The sequence below is a fragment of the Mustela putorius genome, unplaced genomic scaffold (genome assembly GCF_011764305.1).
Source record: "Mustela putorius furo isolate JIRA1106 unplaced genomic scaffold, ASM1176430v1.1 tig00003871_pilon_pilon_pilon, whole genome shotgun sequence".
Lineage (NCBI taxonomy): Eukaryota > Metazoa > Chordata > Mammalia > Carnivora > Mustelidae > Mustela > Mustela putorius.
The window spans coordinates 2,997,377-3,020,222 of NW_025422023.1; the positions used below are offsets into that span (position 1 = coordinate 2,997,377).

At 35.4% G+C, this 22,846-nt stretch overlaps 1 protein-coding gene across 15 annotated transcripts in view; it reads left to right on the top strand.

The window, feature by feature from the left end:
* Nucleotides 1-22,846, top strand: part of PDLIM5 (PDZ and LIM domain 5) — a 202,542-nt gene that overhangs the window by 120,285 nt on the left and 59,411 nt on the right. For 7 of the 15 annotated variants that reach the window (XM_004756042.3, XM_004756046.3, XM_004756045.3 and 4 more), the window contains 3 exons: nt 4,332-4,349; nt 4,592-4,764; nt 5,131-5,167. In XM_004756042.3, the coding sequence (XP_004756099.1) occupies nt 4,332-4,349; nt 4,592-4,764; nt 5,131-5,167 (228 nt within the window). Of the gene's footprint in view, nt 1-1,274; nt 1,290-4,331; nt 4,350-4,591; nt 4,765-5,130; nt 5,168-5,706; nt 6,834-22,846 lie in introns of those variants that run through there. The other 8 variants (XM_004756044.3, XM_004756047.3, XM_013058027.2 and 5 more) reach the window with 4 other exon arrangements.

Below are 22,846 nucleotides of genomic sequence, written 5' to 3' on the forward strand. Positions count from 1 at the left end.
AGCAGAGTACATATCAATAAATGCTGAGATCAGCATACTCCTGCATCCCACCCCCCTTCAGTGAAACTCAGTCCTCTGTAGAGTTTATGAAACTGACTTTGATATATATCCAGGAAATACAGCTACACTGAGCAGTGTTAATATTAAAACTGTCACGAGATCATAATGAATTGCTAGTTATTCTGACTAAGCTTCATTTCAGGATTGGTTCAGCAGTGTGTTGGCAAACTATGTACAGTTTATACTTCAGTCTTCTCTGTCCATAATGGTGTATAAATATATGTGTCTTTAATGATTCTACAATTAATAGGCTGTGTGAATGAATTGTGTTTTGAGATCTTCCTTCTTTAAATGTTACTAGTATAGTTCCTTCACTGTATCATATTAGGCATGCCTTTTTGAGTAATAAAAAATAATAGAAAATGAAAGCATGAATTCGTATGAATCAATATCAGACTTACTGGATTTGCTTGTGAATAAGCGTGGTAATGACAGACAGAGGAGAGTATGAAAATTAAGTGGTAGCCCATTATTTATGATCCAGTATACTTCCTATATTTTCCGTCATAATCACATTTTTTAAAACTAAGAGAAAAATCAAATAGCATGTTATTTCTTTGTAGTATCTGTTTCAGGATAATTTTTTTTGGCTTTTTATGTTTTTATCTTACTCCAAGTTAACATACAGTTTCAGGTGTACAATATAGTGATTTTGGCAGAGGATTAAGTTTTTATTTTAATGATTCAGGATGATTTTTGTGAGATTGCATTTGCTATTAATACATACTTCACATGTTATGTGAGTGAAAGACTTTCTCTAATTTTAAGTGTTTCTAAAATGTTCTGTTTCTACATCTTACATCCAGTAATAATTTTATTCTCTCCCTTTTGTTAGGAACATAATAGAAATTTGGATTCATGCTAAAATGAAATAAATAAACCTAGAGATCTTTTTAAATAGTGAATCTTTCTCTGTTAACATATAACAGAATTTTGACTAATATTTGTTCATTTTTGTTTGTGTTTACATGTTTATTTTGAAGCATGGTGTTTATGTGTAATATCTTCATGTGAATTCATTGTTTTGAATTTCATTATTTCATTTTTTATTTTCTTTTTTCTTTCTCTTTTTTTCTATCCCCCCCCCCTTTTTTTTTTTTTTTTTTTTTTTTTTTTTTTTTTGCCTCTTATTTGTCCATTTTCCATTATCCTGGGAACCTCAATGTCTTCTCTACTCTGTTACATATTTCTTGTGTGTATTATTCTTCCTTCAGTAACCCTGGCACTGTGTAAGTACCTAATCAATGGTTCCTTTTGTAATTTCATCATTGTCTCTAACTTTCCATCTTACTTTCAATTTAATACCACCAGCAAACTTGGTTAATGTCTTCTTCATGCAAGAATTTTCAAATTTGTTAAGGAACCTAGGAAACATGTTTTTCATACTAAAGAATTTCTTCTAAATCAGTGGGTGTGTTTTCCACTTTGGCGGTGGGAAAAATCAGTAAGCTGCCCCTTCAAAGAGATAAGTATTGTAGACCGTGTATACTGGAGTTAGAGACATAGTTTTGGTCTCTCTTGTTTAGTATTTTTTAAAATATGAATAAAGTTGCTAATTGTGAATATCTGTATTTTGAAATAAATTATTTGCTTTTGATAGTTAAATTGATGTTCTATCTCAAATATATTTTTAAAAAATAAAATCATTGAGATGACTCTCTTCTTTATCACAACCATCAGAGTTTAGAGTATCAGAGCCAGAAAAGCTAAGTGAATGTTTAGAAACTTCATATCACTTAACACAGGGCCTTAAGCTGTGGTGAATATCAGAAATTCAGAGGTGTACCATGCTTTTTCCAAGTATGTTGTGGCTAAAACGTATTCTTAATTGGTGTCATTTTATTTTTACCAATGTACTTATTCTTAGCTTGACACCACTGTTTTGTACTTTTAGAGACCAAACCTTTTGTAGAAAATAAAATAGTCTTATGGTTGAAATTGGCACCATTTAAGAGTAAACTGCATTCAGTAATTACAGAGAAATTTAAACTTTGGGGTAAGTTGAGTAGCTAAATATGAAGTTTTTCAAGTAATTGCATAAGGTCTTGACCTTATGTCTGTTTGTTGTCTGTTTAGGAAATTATATCTTCTAAATGTAGTGTGTTTATGAAGTACTCTGTGTATTCTGATTTTTAAAAAATTCTCTCTCTCTCTCTTTTTTTTTTTTAAGATTTCATTTATTTATTTGACAGAGAGAGATCACAAGTAGATAGACAGACAGGCAGAGAGTGGGGGGGAGAGCAGGCTCCCTGCTGAGCACAGAGCCTGATGTGGGCCTCAATCCCAGGACCCCGGAATCACGACCTGAGCTTAAGGCAGAGGCTTAACCCACTGAGCCACCTAGGCGCCCCCTAAAACCCTCTTTTAAAAAAGATTGGGTTTTTAGTGAAGTAATTAATATCAGATATTTCACTTTTGGAATCTTAAAATTTTACCATAAGCTATAAATATTTTGTATGTAAATATTATTTACTCTTGTTATTTTTCAAGATTTATTTATTTGAGTAAAAGAGAGTTCATGGGGATGGGGCAGAGGGAGAGAATCTCAAGCAGATTCCCACTGAGCGCAGAGCCCCAACATGGCTCAGTCTCATGACCCATGATATTGTGACCTGAACCCAAGTGGAAACCAAGGGTGGGACACTTAACACTTAACTGCTGAGCCAACCGAGGCACCCTTCTTCTGTTCTTTATATATTCCGATGATCCATAGTCTTTTTAAAAAATATTTTATTTATTTATTTGACAGACAAGAGATCACAAGTAGGTAGAGAGGCAGACAGAGAGAGAGGAGGAAGCAGGCTCCCTGACAAGCAGAGTGCCTGATGCCGGACTTGATTCCAGGACCCTGAGACCCCCAGACCATGACCTGAGCTGAAGGCAGAGGCTTACCCCACTCAGCCACCCAGGCACCCCTGATGACCCATACCCTTAAAACATGCATTTCAAATAATGTTTTTAGTGATCATAAAAGAAGCCATTATGTAATCATTACTGTGCATTAGGTACTTTAGAGAACACTTTACATATATTATCGATCTTATTTATTCCTCAAAACAACTCTTTAAGGTAAATGCAGTCCCTTTTCCTCTGACGGGGAGAAGTTAAATGACTTGCACGAAACACCCACTAAGTGAAGGATGTCATGCTTGAAACTATTACTTGTCTGTTTTTAAAGCCAGTGTTGATGTTAATCCTATCATATTGTTCATTGGGTAAGAACACTTCTAGTATACCAAAACAGTTTTTGGAGTGTAACTTTTAAAATGATGGCAGTCCAGCAGCATTCTGATAGTACTGTGAGTTTGTAGCAAGGAGTTACACCCAGGAGGTTTTGACACTCACATCTGATACTCTTTGAGCACTTTCTCTGCTTGGATCTTATGGCAATAGTCTGCTAGTCCAGACTTAGGCTCCTTTATCTCTCCTGGAATTAGACTTACAGCTTTCAAAAGTTTGAGTTTGTCCTGTTTTGATGGGGAGGGGGAAGAGAACAGAGTATTCATTATGTTAGTAGATCTTAGGCCAAAGTATTAATGTATTTAATAAATTCCTTAATGTTTCTGCTTTGTTAATAGAAAAATGAATGTTCTTAGCAAACTCATAGTTCTTGAATTCTATAGTTTACAATCCCTTTCACACATATTATTTCGTGTAATGCTTAGAGCAGTGCCACTTTGTATTTGATATACTCATCTATAAATGAAAAGAAAAAGGCTCAGTGAGGTTGGCTTGTCCAGAAGTCACACATCTGGAAAGTCATAGAGCCAAGATTTGCATCTTGGTGTTTTGATAAATTTATTGGTTTCCCATATACCACAGCTCTTATTCCCTACACTGACCCTGCACATAACTTTATTTAGAATGATGGATATCTACACATGAATGAGAAAGCTATAGAAAGTAACAGTTCTGACCCTTTTCAAAATTATGTTTGGAATTACTGACTTAGCCTATACTAAACCATTCCCTGGAATTACTGACTTAGCCTGTATTGAACCAGTTCCCAGGAGTAGTGAAGATACATTCCTTTAATTTTGTGAAAGCCAGTACATTTTGGGAATATGTTGATATTTAATGGTGGTTGCAAATATAGTCCATAGCTGTGTTTAGTGAAGCATAAGATAGGTAGAAGAACAATACATGTAATTACAAAAAAATTTTTTTAACTGTGGACTTGGCAGTTCTCATTATTTTCCTTCTTTTCTTATTCTTTTCCTTTTCTTTATGCTGGAATCTCTCTTCTGCTGCCTTCTTCTGTCCATTAAAAGGAGAACCCCACCTAAACGGTAAACTTTCTTTTGGATAGATACTTATATTATTTTATGTTAGCATATAAATGTCTTTTTTTTTTTTTTACTAGTTTCAGAAAAAGTCTATTACAGCAGGGCATCTTTTTAAAAAATCGAGGCTGAGTTCACTAGGAAAAGCAAAAGATATATTAAAAAAAGCAGTGTAAATTATAATTAATTTGGTAGAGGATATTTTATCCTTAATATGATTTAAAAATTTGTAATTCTTTCCTTCCTAGCCCACCAAGAAAACACATTGTGGAGCGCAATACGGAGTTTTATCACATACCAACTCATAGTGATGCCAGCAAGAAGAGACTCATTGAGGACACTGAAGATTGGCGTCCACGGACTGGAACGACTCAGTCTCGTTCTTTCCGAATCCTCGCCCAGATCACTGGAACTGAGCATCGTAAGTGAATACCTAGGGATTGTAATATACAAATGTTCTTTGGCATAGAGAATAGCATTTAGACAGATGGGTAATTATTGGAAAACAGTAATTTTCCTGAGGCAGTTTGCTTTTAAATTATGCCATGCATAATATGGTTCACGTACATACGCTAGCCCAGGAGAGTTGCATTGAAAAGTAGAGCAGTAGTAGCAGCAGTAGTAGTGCTGACCGCAGTACACAGCCAATGACAGCATGACGTGGGATGTTTTTTATTGTCTCTGCACAGCTTGACCATTTGATATTGACTGGTACAGGTAATTGCTCAAATGATTTTTCAAGTTAAAAAAAGTCAACTAATGTTGGATATTACTTATTATATTTCAGTGAAAGAATCGGACACTGAAAATACGAAGAAGGCAAAGTAAGTTGTCCATTTCTTTGGTTGTATGGAATGCTTTCCTTTACATGAATGATCTCGCTTTATTTTTTCACATTTTCCAGTGTAGTGGTATGGCTTTTTGTCTTTGTAACTAGAAGCTAAGCATTTAACTTTGGTATCTTTGGTGGGACTTAACTGTGGGATTTAAAGACTTAGAGATTTTTGAATTAGTAGATACTATCTGCATTTCATGCAAGGTTAATTTCCTTTCTTATTGAAAAAAGTGGGCAGAAGAGTATATTTGGGAGTGCTTTGCTAACGCTTTGGGTCTTCGTGAGTGAGTTGGTGTTGTCTTGTAGAAATTTTGTTTTGGGGCATAAAAATGGGTTTCCAAGAGGGCTCTGTGTATTAATTTCTGTGTTTATAAAAATGCTCTACCCTTAAAATCTTTAATGTAAAATTAAACTTTTAAAAAGCATGTTTTCTGCATGATGAACTAAGTATAGAAACTTTTTCTTTCTCTTTCTTATGACTCTTCTATCACTTTTCTTTTCTTTTGTTTTCTTTTTTTTTTTCCACAGGGAAAAGATACCCCTTCACGTCTTTAGTCCCAAATACACAAAATTACGTGACTGGCACCATGAAGTTTCAGCACGTGCTCTTAACGTACAGTGATTTATGAGTCTTGCCCCCCAAGCAACCAGCACATAACCTTTTCATTCACTTTTTCTTTTTTTCCAACCTCACAGCAAAATCTGTATTAAATTTGCCTTACGAAAAAATAGAATCTTTTCTATACTTTTCTAACCATTTCCTGCAGTTGTAAAAAAGAGGAAGATTAACTTGTTTTGTGCTAGTTGGTAGCTAACAAATCTTAAACCAAGAGAGTAAAGTAAGGGACTCTGATCTGTTCAGTGGTCTTATATCTGTTTCCATTGTTATTAGGGTAGTAATGTTGAAAGAGGAACTCTATTTGAAGTTGAATTTGGTTGGTTGTGTAAAGCAGAGGCAGATGAGCAAATAATATTCTCATCTAATTTTGAAAATACACCCTTAATGTTACTACCTTTCCCAAGATTACTTTTAAATTCATTATTACATAATGTTCAAAGTGGGTTGTAAATTATCCTAAGTAAGCAAATAGGAGGAGGCAAGATAAAACAGAGAAGACTTTATTAGAATAGAGTTTATAATAGATTTGGGTATTTTTTTAAAGCAGGTATTATTTCAGGATGGCTATGAAGAGAAGGAGGCCCAGATTTGGCACCTAAAAAAGGGAAGAAGAGAATTCTGCCTCTATTTGCAGTGGGGAAATTGAGTGTTCTTTTAGTCTGGTTAGCTTAAAAAATCCCATTTTCTACCAAAAGAAATATTTCCAAACTGGTGGATGTTCTTAGGGTATAAACAACTTCAAGGCATTAACTAGTAAGAAATAGAAAAGATAACTTTGTTTTGTTTTTAAATGAACATAAAATAAATTATAAATGATTCTTTATGTGACATCAGAAATATTTTACTTAGTGACATAAACTATTGTGTGTTGCTGCTATTCTTAGGAAACTATATTTTGGGCAATACATGCAAGCTAATATCTGACCAGATATGCTTTCTGTTTTGTAAAATAATGTATTATACGTTAGTTCTAAATTCAGTAATAAATGCATTTTGAAATTTGGAAAAGTACTGTAATAAAGTTGCCTTTAACTTAGCTTTGTAATTGTTTCTTGTTTCCCTGAAACCAGTAACAGTGCTCTCCGGGACTTGTTACACTATCACTTGGATAAAATAAATAATTCTCTGGACATTTCATTTGCAAGACATTTTTAATTTTGCAAGGCTGCTAGAATGAGTGTGGAGTATGACAAAGGCCCATTTTTTTTTTCTGAATTGTCATTTTATTTGACACAATACCTTATGTGAGTAACATAGAAAATTAGATTGTTGTACAACATAGCATTTGTCTTTGTGGAAAATGATTACTGGGGGATTTTGCCTGTATTCAAGGCATTTAAAAATTAACTTATATTATTATTACTACTATTTTTTATAAATGAGGTCTACTATACCCAGTGTGAGATTCAAACCCACAGCCCTGAGATCAAGTGTTGCATACTCTACTGACTGGGCCAGCCAGGTGCTCCCGTTCAAGACATTTTTTTTTTTTCTGCATTTTTTTTTTCACTTTGATCTCACCATAGACTAGAACAACTACCTGGTAATTTGGAGAAACTAACATTAATTTCAGTTAATGTTTGATTACTATCTAAAATTTTGTACACAAAATGTATTTAAAGATCTAGGATTTATCTGTGCTTATTTCCACTGTACTTCGTAATTTAGTAAGGTTTCCCTCTTCTACTGTATCAGACACTGCTTGTGGCTTTATGATCCTGACATCAATCCATTATTATTGTGTCTATGGCCTCTGTAAGAAAATATTCTTCCTTAGACCAGGCTTTCCTATACCTAATAATTCTCATCCATCTAAAAAGATGATATTTGAAAGTAGATGGCATGAAATTCTCATGAAAATAAGCGGTAGGGTAGAGTAAACAAAATATTTCCCACCAAGCACCAAATTTCTAGAGTAACTATGTAGTTGAGAGAGAGCGCTACTAGAATGAGAATTTTAGGTAAATAAAAGACTTTCTCCCTAGTAAAGACAAGTGAACATGTATAGAACTTAATAAGATGTAATAACTACAGTTGAAAATAAGAATTTATTACCTCCCTGATTAAAAATAAAGTACTTAATATCTCATTGAAAGCATTTACTAAGGTAAGTAGAGTGATCTATAGCTGAGTATGAGTATAAGTGTTCAGCCTGGATCACAAAAGACATTCCATTTGACCCCATCAGAGGTTGAATTCCTGTGTTCAATTAATCATCTGGGACATCTTATATTCCTAGTTTAAAAGCTAGCCAAATATTGTAAAAGTTCCTTGCAAAAATATTATTCTAAGTCTAGTGACCTAATTTATAGCTTGTTTTTGTTTGTCTCTCTTATACAGACTTTCTTTATTATAAGCTTGTTTTTAATGTAGAATTTGAAAGTTAAGAATTTTCAACGTTTTTGCAAGGTTCTATCAATTAGAAAATGGAATGTCTCCCGCAAAGCGAATATTTTTGTTACCTTGAAAAATTTATTATTTATGGAAACAAATACTCATTTTATACAGTCTTATGCCATTTAAGATGCCCATTAGGAAGACTCAGATAAAAATATTGTAGAGAACTTTTTTTTTTAAGATTTTATTTATTTATTTGGCAGACAGAGATCATAAGTAGGCAGAGAAGCAGGCAGAGAGAGAAGGAAGCAGACTCCCTGCTGAGCAGAGAGCCTGATGCGGGGCTCGATCCCAGGACCCTGGGGTAATTACCTGAGCTGAAGGAAGAGGCTTTAACCCACTGAGCCACCCAGGTGCCCCTGTAGAGAACTTATTTAATAAAAATTATGATATTAAGATAGAGAGTAACTGTCCTGTGTTATATTCAGATTTATTCAGAAATTTGTGTGAATTGATTTCCCCAGATTAAAAATCTTATAATTTTTTGCATCTCTGATTCATATTTAAAATCCTATAAAAATCACAAATATCCATTTGTTGTCTGAGTTATTCTTCTATGTGAAACAATTACTTAAATGCCAGCCACAGATATGTACTAGGAGTTAAATAATGAGTAGCAGATAAATACATAAACAAGGTGATCTGAGGTAAATAAATTAGTATAAAGGAAATGTGGCCCACACATGGAGGGATTCCCTAGGATTTGTGGACCTCTGAGGAGATAACCTTAATGCCATCACCTGAGAGAGGAAGAAGAGTCAGCCATGCGATGACTTTGGGTCTCTGTTCAAGGCAGATGAAGTGGGTGTGGAAACCCTGAGGTGAAAAGGAACATGGCAAGTATACAGAACAGAACAGAAGGGGCAGTATAGCCAAAATACAGTATATGATAGGAAGCATGATTTAAAGATGTAATATGTATATTTATATCTTATATTTCCCGTATTATCCACAGCATTTTGAATAGGAAGTTGTCTTCGATCTAACCACTTTCAAGAAAAACTTAAAAATGAAGAACTAAGGAGGTTTATTAAAATTTTATTGAAGCTAAATAAAGTACATTCATTTACTTAGTGTTGCTCTTTTATAGTATATGTTGGTAATGCATTAGTAGAGATCAAAATGCCCTGTAAAACACACATAAAGACATTTATAAACAACACCTCTAATGTGTAGAAATTAGACATAAAGTGCCTTCATTCATAATTTAGGGATGACTTTGAAAGTTTAGTTCTGTCCATAAAAACGTATCAAGAATTGTTTGAACTCATTCCTTGTTTGTCCCATTCAAGAAAAATACTTAAACCAAGTAAATATTTCCTTGTTCATTCTTTCCAAAATAGATGTCATTAATACAGAATGATAAGCAAGGAATGATAACTTCTGAGTTTGAGACTCATAAGTTTCTGCCCCTGAGTTTCCCACCTCTTTAAAATAAGGAAGTTTTTCAGTGGTGGACACTGTGAAGCCCTTCCAGATATCACCTCAGTGCAGGACTTGATACCACTGTTGGTGTGTGTGTGTGTGTGTGTGTGTGTGTGTGTGTGTGTGTAGGGGGCAGATAGCCTTCAGGGGTCAGCCCCTTCACATGTCACCTCAGCAGCAGATGCCCTTCCTCCAAAGCAATAGTTCATGAGCTGACTGGAGGGGTGTAAGGCTGAAGTGAAAAGCCCCTGACCATTTCAGCCTCTGTAGAGATAACCTGGCTCTTGTAGATTCCAGCTTGGTCCTCAGTTGTGTGGAGTCTTCTCATTTCTTCATCTCCCCATCATTTTCTCTGTCTTTGTCACTTCTGATCCCTTCTCCTTGAATTTTCAACCCAGATCACAAACAGCATTTAGGGAAACCCTTAAAATGAAAGATCATGCAGCCAGCAAGGTATATGGAAGCTGAAAAGAGGTCACATTACTTCTCCTGCCTTGAGTAAAGGATGTTTTTTAGGTAATTGCAAAGAAGCATTCTGGGAGTAATGAGTTAGTAAAGCAATTTAGAAATCAGATGTAGTCAAGGCTATATGAATGAATCAATGAAAAGCTTCAAAGTGGAAAATTAGGATGAACTCTGAGTAAATGTAATAAACTCTGACAAGCAGCACTTAACAAAATATTACTATGATTTTGTATGTTACAAATTTTCCATATGTAGCATTTTAGAATAAACTGTATTAGCCATTTACTCAGTCACTTAATACATTTTATTTGAACACATCTGCTGTTTTCTTCACATCCATAAAAGTTTACTTTCTGTTTTCTCTTGGGGGAGTTGCTGCTGAGTAGCAGCATAGTAGGAAATGTGTAGGGGGAAAATACAGATCTTACAGGGCCAGGAGGATGCTAGTGAGGGCTAAGGATGCTAAACGTCTTGTAATGCTCTGAATAATTTCACAGAATGAAGTATGATCCTGCCCCAAATGCCCTTGGTGTGCCAGTGAGAATGACTGGGCTGAGGGCAAATCCTCCCTCTTCCAAGATACTCTCATTCCTTCCTACAGTTCCAGCCACACAGACTCACCCACAGTGTGCCACCTCCATCTTCCATAGTGGCAGTAATCTGAAGTAATATACTATGTAATTTCTACCACTCCTTCCCTAATTTGAATTGTAGATCTTATTCTATATGTCATAAATCTTCAACTAGAGTATGAGCTCTTTGAAGCTAAGAGTGTTAGTATAATCATATAAATTGGAAGGAAAAGGCATTCTTTTTTTTTTTTAAGATTTTATTTAATTTGGTGGGTAGAGATCACAAGTAGACAGAAAGGCAGGCAGAGAGAGAGGGGGAAGCAGGCTCCCTGCTGAGCAAAGAGAGATCATGACCTGTGCCAAAGACAGAGGCTTGAACCCACTGAGCCACCCAGGCGCCCCAGGAAAAGGCATCCTAATAGGCATAGTATTTCTTTCTAGATATAACTGTAACTAAGTAAAGCTTTATACAGTCAATATATAAATGGACATTTAATATAAATATATATAAATAAAATAAATACATAAGTAGTACAAATATAAAAAATATTAGGACTGTAAGATTCATCTCTGGTGAACTAATTCTTAAATTAGAAATATACTGTATTAGTCAGCTCGGGCTGCCACCTAGATACCACAGACTAGGTAACTTAAATGACAGAAATGTATTTTCTAACAGTTCTAGAAGTTAGAAGTCCAAGACCAAGGTGCTATGCAGGTAGATTTCTGGGAAGTCTATTCTGTCTGGCTTGCAGATGACCACCTTCTTCATGTGTCCTCACATGGCCTTTCCTCTGTTGACACACACAGAGCTCTGGTGTCTCCTCTTTCTATAGGAATATTAATCTTCTCATATCAGGGACTCACTTTAATGACCTCATTTAACTTGAATTACCATCTTGTAGGCCTTATATCAGAATACTGTCACACTGGAGGGTTAGGGCTTTAACATATGAATTTTGGGGGGAAACCATTCAGTCCATAATCGATACCAGTGGCCTTTTGGTACTAATATCAGTTTGGCAGGTTAGGATCTAAAAAATGTTATTCTTAAGTAGACTCACTGACTTGGACTCAGAAGAATTGTTGTTAATCTCTTGTGCTGCCTCTTTTTCTCTTTTGGATTACAGGTGTTTTTCTCCCTGCCCTATATGTCTAACTAGAGTATAAGCTCTTTGAACACAAGTGTTTGCATATCCTTACCATATGTTGCACTAGTTAGCACTAACTAATGGTTTCTGATTGCATATAAATGCATATTTCTCCAATACCTTAGTTGTTAAATATTAGGGAAATTTTTAGCAGCATGGTAAATGTAACTTTTAATTGAACATAAATTCAGTGTAAGTCAAGTTTTTATAAAAATCAAGGCATTACTATTTGTATTCTAGGTAAAGTGGAACCATACCTTAGTTGCTTCAAAGGAGAATTGTTGTGCATTGGCAACCTGATTGGCAAAAGTGTTGATGCTTTCTCTCTTCTGTTATCACTTGGTTAAATGGTTAGGGAAGATACTTTCTAAAATATGAAAAATTTGTTTCTTAATCCATCTTCCTTTGTGTTTTTGATCTTTTTCAGCATGACTAGCTTAGTATTCGTGTGATATGACAATACCTGACTAATTTTAGAAATGGGTGTATGAAATGCCTAGTACTCTGGAAAACCCAGAGTTTTTTTTATTACTAAGGAAATGAAGTTTGAGGTTAAAGAGTCTAATCTGCAACATTGACTGAAAAGAAGCAACAGCTATATTATCAACAGCATATTAATGTGGAAAGCTAATAATAATACGTGATTTACCAGAGTAGAGAATTATGGGGGGCTATAGGAGATTTCACTGAGGGGCACCTGGGTGCCTCAGTCAGTTAAGAGTATGCATGCCTTCAGCTCAGGTCATGATCCCCAGGTTTTGGGCTGCCTGCTCAGTGGGGAGCTGGCTTCTCACCACCTCCCTTTGTTCTCATTCTCTCTCTCAAATTTTTTTAAAAAAGGAAATTTAATTGAAAGATAACTTTAAAAAAATTTATATTTATACCTAAACTACATCATTGTGTCAACACCATACAATTTATCTTAAGTTAAAGGGTGATTTTCTTGATCTCACCATCTTTTCAGTTTCTATTATAAAGTAAAATAATTTATTTAATAAGCAGTTTTAAAATTTTCATACTTATAGAGGCCTATATGCATAAGTAAAAAATAGCATTTTGATTAGCAAAAAGATATATAAAATTATGATCAGAATATATTTTATCAGTCTTTTACCTCTCTTGCTCAAGTAATGGTAGTTTCTGATTTTTCATATATTATGGTAAGAATAATGTATGATAGGAGTTTTAAATTTTCAAAGACTTAAAATATCCTTCAAGGGAGTAGTAACTGCCTCTCCCTTTGGTAGGAAAATAGTTCAAACTCTAGTCACCAGTTACATTACACAAAGCAATGAAACAGTACTAGGGGGGAAAAATCCTCTGTGTATGGGCCGTCCTGTAACACTAAGTTAATGTCTACATGCTTTCTAGCTGAAGGCTGTCAAAACAGATTTTAAGTTACTTCCTGAATAGAAACCTATCATTTTTGTACATCCATCAACTTTAGAATACAGAAATTTCATAAAGATTTCCAAACATACTCTTTTTATAGCAGGTTTTAAAAATAATTTTAGTTTGTTCACAGATGTTCTGATACCCCACATAAAATAGTTTCGTGAAGAAACAGTTGGCTGACCTGAGCCAGGTCTTCCTTCAGTTGCTGTTTCACAAATATACTGGGCTCCCGTTGTTTATCCTTTTTGAGACACATCACTTGAGTAAATTACCTAAAACTTATTCTTCATAAAAAGAAATCAGGGATCACTCCCTAGTCTCATATTCCCATATTTATATATATTTTTAAAAGATTTTATTTATTTGACAGAGATCACAAATAGGCAGAGAGGAAGGCAGAGAGAGAGGGGGAAGCAGGCTCCCCACTGAGCAGAGAGCCTGATGTGGGGCTCCATCCCAGAACCCTGGAATCGTGACCTGAGCCAAAGGCAGAGGCTTTAACACACTGAGCCACCCAGGCGCCCCTCCCATATATTTTTACGAAGTGTAAGAACAAGTGGATTTGCTCAAAAATACACAACACAAAGGCATCCATAACAGAGTCTTTTTTTTTTTAACTTATTTTTATTAACATATAATGTATTATTTGCTCTAGGGGTATAGGTCTGTGAATCATCAGGCTTACACATTTTACAGCACTCACCATAGCACATACCCTCCCCAGTGTCCATAACCCAACCACCCTATCCCCACCCTTTCACCCCCCAGCAGCCCTCAGTTTCTTTCATGAGATTGAGTCTCCTAATTTTAAAAAATAAAAATAGTAACAGATAGAATCTCTTAGTGCAGAGTACATTTGTCAACCTAGAAAAAAGTCCATAGGTCCAAAAAATGGGTATGTAACCAAGCACTAATTTTTGTCTATTGCAAAATGTGGAGTATTTGAATTTATCTCATTTCCTTTTCTACTGGTGGGTTATACTGTCCTATGCAAATGCTGGTTTGGTGACCACTGTATAATGTAAAGATCGCCATCTATTGAATGTAAGTGGTTACTACACTTCAGTTACTTAATGAGAAGTACTTTAGAATCATTGAAGGAAGTAACATAGTTTCTATCTACTCTGTATTTTCACACAAAAATTGTTCATTACTCTGTTTAACTCTGGAAATACTTGTCTACTTTCTTAAATTAATCTGGGAAGACTACCACTTACAAGTATTTTTTAAAAATAAAAATCATTATTTTTGATAGCAAAAATTGACTTTCATGGTCCCAATGCTCATTGTTGAAAGATATAAACAAACAAAAATCATCCAAATCCAGAGGTAAATATGGAAAAAATTTTGGTTTATTTACATTCTGGAGATGCCTGAATGCACTAAGTTCCTTAGAAGTTTTATCAGACCACCAGTACTATTCGGATAAATTCTTTCTGCTTCACCTGTATGGAGGTAAATCACATTGAAATTATTTTATTGAATTAAACCAGAAAGTAAAAGGAACTTACCGTCTTGATTAAAAGTCACTACTGTTGAAGGCTCCTCCTGTAATGAACTTTAAGATTTTTTATTTACTTATTTGACAGAGGTCACAGGTAGGCAGAGAGGCAGGCAGAGAGAAAGGGGGAAGCAGTCTCCCCACTGAGCAGAGAGCCCGATGTAGGGCCTGATCCCAGGACCCTGGGATCATGACCTAAGCCGAAGGCAGTGGCTTTACCCCACTGAGCCGCCCAGGTGCCCATGTAATGAACTTCTTAATTTCAAAAGATGTCACAACTTAAAGAACATTGGTGATAGGCAGTCTTCATCCATGATGGAAGGCTTAATTTTCTATCCTTTGTCACTATTCAATTTTTACATATTTTAGTCACATTGAAAGTTTCAGGAGACCAGGTTTTTCTACCTTTACGTTCTGTGAAGGTGTGTTGATTATGATAGTATGATTTTATAAAAGAAAATTAAATATATTACATAATGTATAAAACACATGACAGATATGGATATTTAGGCATTTCAATTTTCCATTTCTTAGTCAAATTGAAGAAGTCCTTTCAAATTAAATTAATCTTAAAAGCAAGCTCAACAGTTTATGTCTCTCCTTTTGTTTTTCTTTATTTTTATGACTAGTAACAGTATGTTGAATGCTGCTTCTGTGTGGTTTTTTGAGAGGTGTTCACCTCCAAGTTGTACCTAATTAATTATCCTGAAGAGTCTGCATTTATTTCTTTGAATAGAGTGTGTTAAAGCTAGGATGAAATCTATGCAATTTTTGGGTTAGAGGTACATATTTATTTTGTCTTTTAACATACTTTATTCTTTGTCCCAATATCCTAGTAATTCATGAGAAAAAAATTTGAGAATAAGTTTCTAAAAGATTTTAATTAATAAGAAGTAACAGTTTTAAACAAACTTGGTGGACTCAAATTTATTCTTTGCTTACTACAATGGCATCAAGTATCGGTTATTAAATGAGCAAATTTCTTAACAAAGATACTGAAACAGTACCACATGCATGTTAAGAAAATGTACATTCACACACACACAAATATTTAAATATGAAAAATGAAATGACCAGACAACATTAAGAGAGTAAAAAAGTGGTGTTGTTAGGGGTTACTGTAAATTAACAAATGCTCATTGTTGAAGGATATAAACAAGCAAACAAAAGTCACCCAAACCCAGAGATAAATACTGAAAAAGTTCTGGTTAGTTAGTTTACATTCTGGAAGGAATTAAATTCCCAAATAGAAAGGCATTCTAGATGAGCTCCCAGTGGTCTGTTTTTCTCAATGGTTTATAACCCAACATTTAAAGAACTTACAGAAGAGATTTGGTAAGTAACACTATATGCATTAAAAAAAAAAAAAAAATCCAAGAGAATGGGAAAGAAAGTAGAAGACTAGGAACAGGTAAATGTACTATTAAGTTTCAAAGAAGAAAAAAAACTTCTAAACTGTAAACTAGTTTGAACTTGATGTCACCTGGAAAAAAATCTAGAAGACATTTTTAAAGCCTTGCCAGTGAGCACCAAGAAAAGGAGAGAATTGCCAAGACCCAGAATTAAGTTCTCAAGAAACACATCACACCGAATTCAACACATTTTTGGTAGATTGGGGGAAATATTAAGTTTTAACAAGTCATCAAAGAAAGGCTCTTAAGATCCCATTGAATTTAATAATGAAAATGATTATCAAATTTTTAGATTTATATTAAGTTGAAGGAGTTGAACAAAGGATATTGTTTTAAAGGATCAATTCATGAGTTGGATGAGGGCTTCTACAACTTACTTCCTAAATTTGTGGCTATCCCAAAGTGGGGAGGGATGGCATACATATTCCATAACCAGATCATCCTTTGAACATATATTAGGAGTCTAAGACCCAATGTTGTAGGAGAAAGAAAAAAAAATTAATATAGTTATGTGTAGTTTGGGTCAAATAATTTTTCTCTTCTGGGACATAGTTGGTGGTAGGGATGGATAAAGTTAACAAAAATAAATGTAAAAAAATTAGGAATTTTAGAAAAAAAGTAAACCCAATGTAAGTTAGTCATGTCCTATGACTCTCAAAATTATGAGGCAAGCAATAGTTCGATTCTACACTTAAAAAATTTCACCTGGCAAATTATGATTAATTCTTGGCATTAATGTCTGATAATTATGTAGGTAATCCCAAGAAAGTAAACTGAAAAATCATGGGACAGTTAAGCTATTTGGGTCAGAAGTATTTATGAGTAATTGATTTCAGTTGATAATAGGGGCTAGTTCCTTGACCTAAATCTACAGCTATGTCTTCTTCCTCAAACATTCTCATTTAGTCTCAGACTTGAGTGATCCCTGCTCATGTTTATTATATTATATATGCATATAATAAATCCAGCAGGTGCTTATGAAATACTTATCATCTGCTACTCACTATTGTAGATGGTTGGTTTATAACAGAGGCAAGGCTCTGTCATGGATTTATCATCTCGTGGAGTAGACATGCAATAAAAAAACAAATAATACAGTTTTATGTTGTGATGTTCTATAAAGAAATAATATAGGACAATATGAGTATAGTAAGGGGAGGTGGGGAATGAAGTTATTAGACACTGGGTAGGGAAAAGAAAACATGTGAGCTGAAACACGAATGATCTGAAGGAGTTAACCATGCACATATACAGAAGATAGGCTCTCTAGGCAGAGGGAACAGCAAGTGCAAAGGCCCTGAGATAGGATTCAGCTTGGTGTGTTTAAGGATCTGAAAGAAGTCTACTATTACTGGAGCATAGTAAATAAAGGAGAGAGTGATAAGAGATTGAAGTAGTCAGGAGCCAGATCATTTTTGCCTTGTAAGTTGGATTTAGATTTTTAAGCCAATTAATTGGAGAGCCCAGTATAGGATTTTAATCATGGGAGTAATATCTGATGTGTATTTTTAAAAGATCCAATCCTCTGAATACTATGTAAAATTGATTATGAGGGAGAGAAAATGAACACAGGGGACGAATTATGTGTCTTCCCTTAGTTCAGGCAAGAGATGTTATGAAGTTAGGCCAAGGAGAAGGAAATTGAATGGGTTTGTATTTTAGAATTTGTATTTAGATTGTATTTGGAAGAAGTGCGGACAATGGGTTTGCATTTTAGAGGAAGTACTGACAATGGAGGGGGCAGGGTTTGATGAATAATGAAATACAAGAACCAGTGAATTTGGTAAGAATTAATTGAGTTGGTAAGAGTCAGTGAAATTGGGAACGGACAGTTCAGTTCAGTAAAACTAATAGAGTCATGATGTAGAGGGGTGAGTGAATTACAAAAAAAAGAGGTACTTAACACACAGATTTTAGAGGTATTTTTCTTATATACGAAAAGTAAAAGTTAAGAATTTTGGAGTACATGGCTCAGATGTTCTAAGACTTACTTCACTGAAGTGAAGAAGTCAAAGAACTTAGCAGTCAGGTTATTCAGTGATTCAACATGACAACACTGAAGTCATCAAGAATGACTGTTGAAATGGGTAAAGAGGAAGACAGTGAGTCAGGGCCTGAGGCAAATAGTGGATGAGATAGAAGCAAGAAAATGCGATGAGTAGCTAGTGAGTGGTATAATTGATGACATGAGCCTTGGACTTGGGAATTTGGAGGATCTAAGATGACTGACGTTTGAAACAATATTGAGGAAGGCATTACCTCCAAGTTTATTATAAACATACAAGGCGTGAGAGAAAAGGAACCTCTTTTTGAAGGGACTGCACAGAAAAATAGAGAGTACAGTGGAATAACACAGGATTTGGGAGGGTTGAGAGGGATGGGAATTTGATCAGATTAGGAGATACATAAAACAGTAAAGTTGCAAGAATCCAGGAGATGATGGATGACCCAAGGGGTTTGCACTTCTGATTGTGGCAAGTAAATGGATGGAGGGAGAGTGTGATGGGATTGATCCTCATGGTCTGTTAGAGGAGAGAAAGTGGGCAGGAGAATGTAAACTCCATGAGGGCAGGAAACTAAAATGGGCAGTAGAATACGTGAGGATGCATGGCATGAAGTGGAATCCAGATGTCATCATCGAATAAACAAGTTGGATGCAGTGATTAATGGGAGAGCTCAGGACGCGTGATCCAGAAGATTTAGCTAGAGAGTGTATGACCCCTAGCTTTTGTTCTGTAATGCTAGTGGGATACTCATTGAAGCATGAGGTGCTTTGGTGGCATTCTCAAGATACTTGGCTTCTCCAAGGACTCATGGTTTGTGGCTGTTGCATAGGCATTTGGACAGATCCACATGCATTTTCAAACAGGTAACAGATTGATGCAGTGGTACTTATTAAATAATATATCTTTTTATTCTGAATCTGAAATAATACCTTTATCATTTATAAATTCTTTTTATAGTATTAGGATTATGTTAATACTACAGAATGGCAGGTTTCTGCCCTGTTGGGGAAGCTGTTTCTAGCTAGTTGAAATCAATAAAAGGAGCAATTAAGAGGAAATTGATGATCAGAGTGAGAGAGGCTATGGTTAGTGGTCAGTACAGTAGTGCTACTGAGGGATGTAGGCTTTTATCAGGGGATTGTTCCAAGTAATTTTAAAGTTGATATTATCCCTTAAAATCTTTACATTATATTGGGGTTTTAGAATGTAGTATAATACATGCTCAATATTTACCTATCTTATCTTGAGATCCTATAGGAAAATTTTTCTAGGGGTGCATGGGTGGCTGTCTGCCTTGGGCTGAGGTTATGATCTCAGTTGAGCCCCGAGTTGGCCTCCCTGCTCAGTGGGGAGTCTGCTTCTCTCTCTGCCCTTATACCCGGCTAATGCTCTCTCTGTCTCAAATAAACAAATAAAAATAAAAATTTTCTGAAAAGATCAAGGAATACCATAGAGTTAACTGACCTAAAGAGTTCATATAATGTTAAGACAGGACATTATTCAATAATAACCCATCAGGGAAAGCAACAGTAGAGAAATATGTAAGAGGTAAAGCAGAATTTGAAAGGTGTGAATAAAATGGAATATGTGTATATCAATAAAGAGCAAACTCTTTCTCCCAACACAAATAGTAAGTTCTGTTTGCTTCAGAGATCTCCCTTATTCTTTCCCTCTTTTCCTTGCTTCAGTAAAGTGGAAACCTCCAAGTCAGTCCTTTATCTTTGCTCTCACAAAAAAGTAAATCTCATTTTGAGTGGTATTTTCATGTTTGATCATTTATTTCATAATCTTCTTTTTACATCTAACATTCAGTCCTTTCTGCTTCCCCACGTGTAAAAAGCAAGGAGGCCCCTACTTGCTGTTTTTTAAGTTCTCTGTAAGGTACCATCTGTAATGAAGAATTAGCAGGCTTACATAATGTTTTTAGGCTACTACAGAAACAAAGGCTATTGAAATCAATTAATTAATTTGGCCTGTGATTAAGAGTGCCAGAAATTTCCAGCTGAAGTTCAGTTGATTTAATTATGCAGAAGGGAAATCCTAGTTACAAGTGAACACACTGACAGTTTTTATTGTCAGTAAGCCAGTGGAAGAGACTCCATTTTCCAGACAACTAGCCGTTTCCTTGGGTGAAATAAATAGCTTTGCTGTGCCAGTGAACCCTGAAAGTACGGAAATCAGGTGTGATCCTTGTATATTCCATTTTCTGCTGAGCAGTGTTATTGTATGAATGTTTGCTTGTGGAAGAGTGAAAATACAAAGGACACTTGTCATTTTCCTCCTTTACCTGGTATAAAAGACACATTTTAAGGTATAGGATTTCTCCTCTCATTGCCATATGGGGACGTAATAAATCACTCACTCTATTCGGTTATTCTGTGATATTTGTAAAGAGAGTGAGGAGGCTTTGTTTTTAGTTGGAAATTTGAAGTTTTTATGCTGCAAAAGAAAGTTTCTACATCCTTTTTCACATATTTTAAAGGTTAGCCTTTGTGACAAATTTATTCTTACATAGTTTACATATCATTCCAAAACGGATGAGCCAGATTAGCATTTTGAAATTGTCTTACTGATGGAGAACTTTAACTTTCCAGTCCTGCAATCAGGAATAGCCAGTAAAATAGTGCTAAAAACAGGCACTGAAGACAGGAGAAGAGGAGTGGTCAGCTGGGTCTTACACCAAGATTAAAATGAGGATTGCACTCAAAAAGATAAACTTTTTGATTCCACCTGTATGTGGTATTAAAGAAGTTAAATTCATGGGACAGAAAGTAGTGGTCACCAGAGGGTAGGCAGTGGGGAAAGAGTTGTTGTTGAATGGGTGTAGTTTAAGATTTGCAAGGTAAAAAAGTTCTGGAGGTCTGTTTCACCACAATGAGTATACTTAATACTACTGAACTATACACTTAAAAATGGTTAAGATGGTAAGTTTTATGTTGTCTTTTTTTTTTTTTTACTTTTCCTCTCATTTCATTTTTTTTTTAATTTTAATTTTTTTTATTAACATATAACGTATTATTAGCCCCAGGGGTACAGGTCTGTGAATCGCCAGGTTTATACACTTCGCAGCACTCACCATAGCACATACCCTCCCCAATGTCCATAACCCCACCACGTTATCCATACCTCCCTCACTCCGGCAACCCTCAGTTTGTTTTGTAACATTAAGAGTCTCTTATGGTTTGTCTCCCTCCCAATCCTATCTTGTTTCATTGATTCCTTTCCCACCCCTGGAACCCCCCACCTTGCCTCTCAACTTCCTCACCTCAGGGAGATCATATGATAATTGTGTTTCTCCGATTGACTTATTTTGCTAAGCACAATACCCTCTAGTTCCATCCATATCATCATTATATTGTCTTTTTTACCACAATAAAAAGAAAATGAGGAATGCAAATTGTCAATTGAGTTTAGCCACAAAGAGCTCATTATTGACCTTTGCAAGAATATGGTTTTATCAGGGCTGGAGGATGAAGCCCACTTGAGCTGATTGAAGACTGATAGTGTTTCTAGAGTACAACTATTATTCCCTTTGGCTGTTAGTGGGGATAGGAAAAATAGGAGGGGAAGTCAGTTTTGTTGGTGGTATTATGGTTTTTTGTTTCGTTTTGTAATTTTTCTTGGTAATTTTTTTTAAGAGAAGCTATCCTACAGTAGTTTTGAATGGGGACTCAAAGCATGCAGTGGAGAAGGAGAATAGAAAATGCAAAGGAGATAGGTCAGTTGAGGCACCTGAGAAAAAGGGAGGAGGTGGAGTCCACAGCATAAGGATCTTGCTTTTTGACAGTTGTCCTTCCTGGGGCATAGAAAGAGAGTTCCATTCCCTGTTCCTGTAGGATGGTGAATTGGTAAGATGAGCAGCATCATGCCTGTTTGCCTGGACAGATTGCTAGCATGGGTCCCCTTTGGAAAGCACGGAAAGACACAGTTGCCGAGAAAGATAATGCACAATAGTTCTTTGTTCATTTTTCCTGAGAAAAACAGACCAAAAGGCTGCAAGCTCAGCTCTCCAGACATATCTGGGAAGGATAAAGTCTTCATACCTCTCTCTGGTAAGAAATGAAAACTCACTTAAGTAACAGACAAAGCAGAGAGTTTGGCTGCTCTAGAGGTGCTATTAATTAGAGCTTCTTCCAATCCTAAAAGGAATAAATATTAGAGAATGATAGAATTAGAGCAGATATTGATGTCTGTTCCATATTAAATGAGGTAGTTTAAGATTTTCTTAGGTCTGGTATTTTTAGAGGTTGGCTAAGCAAAGGGATAGGTAATGAATGTGTGTGAGACGTGGGAAACCTGCCAAGCGCGTTTGTTTGGAAACTTGGAAATCTGGCTTTAGAAGGTATTTCATGAGTTGTGTGAACTTTATTCATAAGTGGCACTCATTTTTCCAATCAACATAGTGCATGGAGGTTTTGGAAGACTGAACTCCAGCTTATTCCCTTTTCTTACCTCTCCTCATTATATAGTAGTGTGTAAACATTGATAGTTCTTAGTTCTTTATAACTATATTTTCTTTTTTCTAGAATATTGATAATTCTTTATGTTGTAAAGGACATTTTTAGAGGTATTTTTGGAGGTCTAGTAATTTCTTAGAGGTTGATCATATGCCCTTCTTGCTTAGGTAGTAATATACTACCTATTTAACCTGAACTGCTAGATAGTCTCCAGTCTCTAGAATGTACAGATATTTTCTAAGAAATACATGTATATTGTGAGTGATTT